This window comes from Sus scrofa, chromosome 2 (assembly GCF_000003025.6).
Source record: "Sus scrofa isolate TJ Tabasco breed Duroc chromosome 2, Sscrofa11.1, whole genome shotgun sequence".
Lineage (NCBI taxonomy): Eukaryota > Metazoa > Chordata > Mammalia > Artiodactyla > Suidae > Sus > Sus scrofa.
The window spans coordinates 33325414-33332602 of NC_010444.4; the positions used below are offsets into that span (position 1 = coordinate 33325414).

The 7189-nt window shown below is 40.6% G+C and overlaps 1 protein-coding gene across 1 annotated transcript; it reads right to left on the reverse strand.

Annotated features, from left to right (window-relative positions):
• FIBIN (fin bud initiation factor homolog (zebrafish)) lies at positions 2837-6339 on the reverse strand. Its single transcript, XM_005658203.3, has one exon. The coding sequence runs from the start codon at positions 5678-5680 to the stop codon at positions 5045-5047; it is 636 nt and encodes a 211-aa protein (XP_005658260.1). The 5' UTR covers positions 5681-6339; the 3' UTR covers positions 2837-5044.

Sequence of the window (7189 nt, forward strand, 5' to 3'; positions counted from 1 at the left end):
ATCTCAGCTAAAATACTACCCTGCTTAACATGTATATAGTTTTAGTTTATTTATCTCTTCCCCCACTAAAGGAGGCCTAATGAATTCATTAAATTTGCGTATTTAAATATAAGCTCAAGGAAGGCATACATTTTGTCTGATTACTATATCCTCAAGAGTTCCAGATACATCATAGGCATCCAATGAATGTATTTTGAGTCAATGAACAGGTGAGTGACAAATAGCCCTGCAGGGTAAGTGGTGCCTGGACCAGGAACTTTTATATTTGGATTCAGTCTTGACTGAATAACACTTTTAGCTGTGAATATTGGTCCACCTTCTCCAAATAGTGAATTCCATGAACTGTTTTGACAAGTTTAGCATCCACAACATATGTGATAATATATGTGAAAGTGCTTGGAAAATGTCCTGTTAAACACAAAGCCAGGTGTTCTTAGGTGAAGAATCACGCAGTAATATGGGTGTAAGAAGATACTTCGCCCAGTGTAAAACCAACCAGAGAAAAAAAGTTCTTTGTGAGAATTGAGGTTTAACTTTTCTCAGTTAAGGAAATTATATAAGGAAAATATTCATTTCACCGGCCACTTACCAGAGATCCTGGAATAGGCAGAGCATTAAGAAATCATGTGTCCAGTCTCCTGCTTCCAGAAAGGAAAAGCATCATTAGTGGTTATGAGTGCAGTCGAAGAGTCAGATTGCCTGCGTTGGCATCTTGACTCCATTCCTGTCTCGCTGTGAGACCTTAACCTCTTTGTGCCTCCGTGTCCTTATCCCAAAAGTTCAGAAACTGTAACATCGATCTGAAATAGAACACTGGGAGGATTATATAAGATAACGTATGGAAACCACTTTGAGCTATTCCTGTTTGGGAAACATTAGCTGTTGTTATCTTCACATTGCAAACCAAAAGACTGAATTTCAGGACATTTAAGGGACTTGTTCAAATTTGCACAGCTAATAATACATGGTGGTGGGGCAAGATCTGAACCCAGAATGCCTGCCTCCTGAAGCACTATAGATAGATTTAAGCATTTTCAAGAGATTTATGCAACCGAGCGTATTTAACACTTAAAATATACATTGGTTACAAAATGATGTATTTTTATAGTATCATTTTTTTTTCTAAAGAAAATATAATACATAGATATGTGTGAAAAGTACTAAAGAAAAAAAAAGACACCAAAATGCAAATGGTGAGTACATGGCAGGGGGTGTTTGAGAATCCAAAGTTATTTGTGTTTTGCTATTTGTTATTTGTTAGAATTCATCAGATATGGTTTATGTAATCAAAAAAATGTTATTTAAAGAGAGAAATAACAATGATAATAACAGCAACAATGAAATTCCTTTTCTCTTGTGTGCATGACAATACAAAATGCTTATTTTATTTACACTTTACATTTTCCAGACACTCCTAGTGTAGATTCTTGCTGAACTTCCATAGAAATTTGTACATCCGCCAATCCCCTGCACTGCCACACTCAAATTCTTTGTTTAAGTGTTAGTTTCCTCACATGTCTATACAGAGCTGTCCCTTGGTGTCTACAGGGGATTGGTTCCAGGACCCTGTGGATACCCCATTCCTGGGATTGCTCAAGTCCCTTATGAAAAATGGTATAGTATTTGCATATAATCTATACACTTCTTGCTGTATACTTAAAATAATCTCTAAATTACTTATAATACCCAATACAACATAATGATGTGTAAATAGTTGCCAGTGTGCTATTTTTGCTTTTTGTTTTAATTTTTGGAACTTTCTGGAATTTTTTTTTCTTTCAAATATTTTTGATCTGAGATTAGTTGAATCCATAGATGTGGATACACAGGGCCTACTATACTATGTCTATCCTAGTTTCCCTCATATGGTGGCACTTTAAAATGCTTGATGAATAACATATCCATGGGGATCTTGACCTTGGAAATAGTATTCCTGATTCCAAAATTACTAAAACATTTCTATACTGGTGATTAATTGTTACACATGTCTATTCCATTTCTAACCAAGACTTTTTATGTCTCCAGTTGTTTTTCATTTTTATATTAAAATATTTATAAACCACATTTAGCATTTATATTTCACACTCAAGTCCTTATCAAGAAGATTTTAATAATCATCCTCTGAAAAAGGCCCAAGTAAATTTAACCATGGTACCCTTTAGGGAGATTTCATATCTTTAGTGGTTTTCCTGGACACGATGATTACTTGTTAAAATAGTTTATAATTGAAGTTTTGGGGCTTCTTTCAGAAAGTTTGAATCTATTTCCTTAGCATTGCAGAGGCGAGTTTAAAAGGCAATGAAAGTATGGCAACTATGGGACAGCCTCTCTGATCTGCTATCCGTAACACCCACACACCTGCCAGCTTCTCCCAGTGTGGCTTTGGCTGTTGTAGAGGCTAACATGGACTGGTGCCCTTTATTGTCTGACTCTAGATGGAGTGGTATCTATGGAATGTTCCATAGTATGTATATGGACGTTTTCACATGGTAAGATTGGGAGTGTGAAGATGAATGATACTGAACAATGCATCACGCAGAGAAAGCACCAGTGAGGAATTATGTTACTAGTGGAGACACTCAGCTTCTGACTGCTAGCTCTCAGATATCTGAACTTCTGTAGGCTGACTGGGGACCACATTTGCAGTGGACACCTGGCAGCCCCAGTGGACCCCTACCTTCCACATTCTTATTTTATTTGATCATATATCCCACTAGATAGCTATCAGCTTAAAAAGAGAGAGCATAATGAAGTAAATAAGACATCACAGTTTTAACTTTGGGAAAATTGCCTCAGCATTATAGGCCTCAGTTATACAAATAATGACAATAATAAATTAGTAATAGCAACAACGAACATTTATTGAGGATTCACTCTGTGTCAGGTACTATTCTAAACCCTTGACATATATTAATTCCTTTTATCCAATACTTTCCTCACATAGTTTATTGTTAGAATTGAAGGAAAAATACCCAGGCAAAGTTCTTAGCACAGGCCCTAACCAATAATTCTGAGCTGAGTTCTCAAAACAGGTGGCTATTTTGTTGCTGTTAATGACGATAGTGAAGTGGGCGATATGGAAGTCTTGAGAGATGAAATGCTGTGACTACAAACCACAATCATTTAAGTACCAAGTATCTTCTTCTTTGCCTCTGCTCTTATTTTTTCCCTCATCTTTCATAGAATAAAGAAAGAAACTCTCTTAAATGATCTCCACGCACACTGGAGGCAGCTAATAGCTGGCCTCTAGGTGATGAAAAGAAATCACAAATGATTAAGTATTACTCCACATTTTGTTCTTTTTTAAAATTTTAAACAATGAAATAGTTATGCAAGATCTCAGGCTTCAAGCCACTCCCTCTCATCTCTCAGCATCCTTGAGAAGAGAAGAGCAGTATGTCCGGTACTTAAATCTAGGAGGACCTGGAGCTGTTAGTACCAGTGGAGCTCAGTTACTTCCTTGGCCTCCATTTCTCCTGTTGTTATAGGAAGATATTGGACACTTCATAGGAATAGAAAACTGGATTCCTCATGCACAGGAAAGAAAAAACCTTCTTGTTGAAGAGTAGATTATGAACACTTATTTCCCTGAATGTTTGTGTGTATATGGTGTGCATATGGGTGAAAGAAAAGCATTTTTAAGATGAGGGTGAGGACTGGCTAGAGAAAGATGAAACAGAGTGCATTTCCACTTTCAAAAATCATTATTAGTGTAGACCTGTCCTCAAAATTAATAGACATTGTTGTAGTTTCTATAACTTAGAATGGAAACCTCCCTCTGCATTCTGAGGGCATAGAGGCTCTGAGCTTTGCCATAAACTTTATCAGTTGATTCTTTGGGGGAAACTAGAGAAATTTGGAGTTTTTAGGCTGACCAGCTTAGATCAAGTTCTGGCATAGCCTAGGTTTTTTTGTTTTGTTTTGAGGATGATAAGGGTAGCAGGGAAGGAAAGGTTGCCTCCTTGCCTTCTTTATCATAGACACAAAGTAAACTGGCTTAAATATTAGCCTTCTCTTTCCTTTTGCATTGGCCCCTCTTTGAAGTATAAAAGTTATGGATATAAATTAGAAAATAAGCAAATATTATACAAGAACATATTTATTGGCTGAATAATAAAAATCAGTTAAGGAGTTATGAGAATTAGAATTCCCCCTACTCGAAGTACAAGCTTCCAATAAGCAAACAGAAGTAAAACCTCCAAATGAGAAAGAATACACTGGTAACCTAAAGGTGGTGTCAGGACAATTTACCTGCTTCTCTGTATTGTACCTGCAGTTCTGATGACACAGACACACAATGAGAGACACAGCAAATCAGCATATCATTAGAAGTGCATAACCACCACATGGCTTAGACTCCCTAAACATGGTCCCTTTAATTTATACACACCCACAGAGGCACCCTATTCATCCTGCTGCAAAAGGTGATTTGTTTATAGTTTCAAGCCAATACTCTATTTCAAAAAAACTTCAAAAACCAAAACCAAAAAGAAATCAACTAAAAACAAAACCTTGGAGACCATGGTTAATAAATAAGAGGGAAAAGGAGAAGAAACAGGCATGCCGAGCTGCACCTCTGACCTCATCTGCAAAACAGGCGACTTTGACAGCTTTCAGAGCCCAAGAGAGAAGGCTGAAAATGGAAAGGAGCTGTGCACATGCTCCCTGGGTATTCTCACATAATCTCCAGGATGGGGAGGTTTAATCAGTCCCAACTGCATAAACTGTGACCTTTCAGATGTGGCTGAAACAGGTGTCGCTGCAGAGTTTATAAAGCCCTTCTAGGAAAGGTGAGAGGCAAGGCTTTACATTGTTCTTTCCAGGTGACAAATCAATAACAATCACATAAATAATGTACAAAACTAAAATCATTCAACTCTCAGTTCTTGCTTTTTAAAGATCACTTCTGATCATTCTCCAAGTGCAAATCTGGTTATTAAAAAAATCATAAGTATAAGGAAAAAGTTAGCCCCATCTTCTGTCCCCCACCCTCCACTATGGGGTTTGATTTGATGCCCTCTCCGCAGGCAGTGCTTTCTTCCACCTACACTTTAAGATAGTCATTTTTCAGCCGACCTAGCCGGGTCCCATGGCTCCTGATGGTGAGGGCCAGCAGCTCGTATTTGTCCCTGAGCCCCACAGAGATGTCAAGCGTTTCCTTCAGCAGGGACCTGGTGTGGACCAGCATCCCCAAGAAGTCCTCGTTGAGCCGACTCTCTTGCCGGCTGTCCTGTTCCTGGCCCTGCTTGAACTTGCTTTCCAGCTCAGTGAGGGACTTGTCCGAGTTGGAGTAAGCGTCCCCGATCTGGTGGGACTCCCGCCGCAGGTACTTGCCATAGCTCTCCTCCCCGTCCAGGTCGTAGGAGATGCTCTTACTGATGCCCTCCAGGACGCGCCCGGCGTCCTCCACCTGGCGGCCCAGCACCGTGAATTCCTCCCGCAGGGTGAGGCTCAGCAGACTGCTGGCCGGGCTACCCTCCCCCTGGGAGCAGCGCCGGTGGTCACTCACCCTGAAGAGCAGCTGGCACTTCTCGGGGTCATCGTTCTCCTCGTAGTCCCCGTCGGGCACAAAGTAGTGGTGCAGAGTCCCATTGGACATCTCGGGGTAGAGAGGACCATCGAAGTAGCCCTGACACAGGTGGCACAGAAAACCCATCCAGAGGAACTTCAGGAACACCATCCTGAATGTTCAGAATGAAAGGGGACCCCTGGAGAAGACTTTTTGCCCGGGAAACAAGGAAGGGGGTCCCCTTGGAAGTCAGTGCTTCCCAGAGACGGCGGCGTCAGCCTCAATCCCAGCTGGCTTGCTGCACCCTGGCCCCCCCTCCCCAGCTGGCTTCATGTGGCTGCGGCACAAGAGCCTGGGTAGCAGCCCCCGCAGCCAGCAGCGCAGGATGCACGGTCGCTCTGAGCTCCTGTGCTTGATCCGGTGACTAGAACTCAGCCTCCTCTTTCCTGGAGGGATCCCGGCGCGGATAGGGATCCCCTCCTCCAGGGCTCTTGCAGGACTTTGGCTCCGCTGCGCCACTCTCGCTCTCCGAGTTCCCCCTTGCCCCGGGGAGTTGGAGCCTGTAGCTGGAGAGAAAGGCTCTTGCCCTGGGATAATATTTCAGCTCCTGGACTGGGTGGGAATGCGGAGCTTTTCCTTTGGCTAATGATATCCTGAGGATCTCTCAGCTCTCAAATTACAGCTGGTTTCGTCACTTGGAAGCCAAGGAACAAGTTTGGAAAGAAACCTCTCACCAGGTCTCTGCTATTAAAGGTACAGGGTCTATTTTTGAAGATTGTTAAGGAGATCCTGGAAAATAGACCCTAGCTTCAAAGAAAGAAGAAATAAAAGAGAAGAGGATAAAAGAATTCTCACAACAGGAAGACTGATTTGCTATTAACATGTTGAGAGGAAGGGTAATTAGCCTGAAGAAATGCCATTTCACGCTTTATAGTAAGTGTCAGTTGGATTGTACTCTGTAAGTGTATCTATTTTTATCATTAAAAAGTTTATGACTGAAGCAAATTTGAAGTGTAGGAAATGGCAGTTCTGTTTGGAAATGGTTAATTAAATTTTACAATACCAATACTTTGGAAGAAATAGGAATATAGAAAACTGACTCAGGTATGGTTGCTAGTATGTAGAGGAACCAAAGTTGATAAATAGGATTTTTCAGTTTAATCAGCAAGGGACAGCTGTTTAATTTTCTGAAAAACCATCCTTGCTAAGCTCCTCCGTTGCATCTTTAACCTACATCTTTACAGCTATTACCCCCCTGGGGACACTTAAAAGTTTTTGAGGAATATGGGCTAGTGCTGTTATCTCCATTTTCCTTTCAGGGAAGCCAAGGAATAGACTGTTAAACAAATTGTTTATTGTCACAAAGTTAGATTGTAGTTGGGCTGGCACTCATTAAGTCACCAGGTCTTTTAATTTCATTTAGAAAAAAAAGTATTTTTTTCACCATTTTAATTTCTGATTTAAGAATTGCTTAGCAAATTGCCTGAAGGTCATCTGATTTGTTCACCAAGTGTTTATTGAGCATTTACTATACAGCAAATCTATTTTAGGTACTGTAAAAAAGTGAACAAAAATAGAGACAAATCCTTCCCCTCTTGGAGCTTACATTCTGGGACATGGAAAGAGAATTAATATAAATAAATAAATAAGTGATATTGTGTGTTGAACTGCAATAGGGCT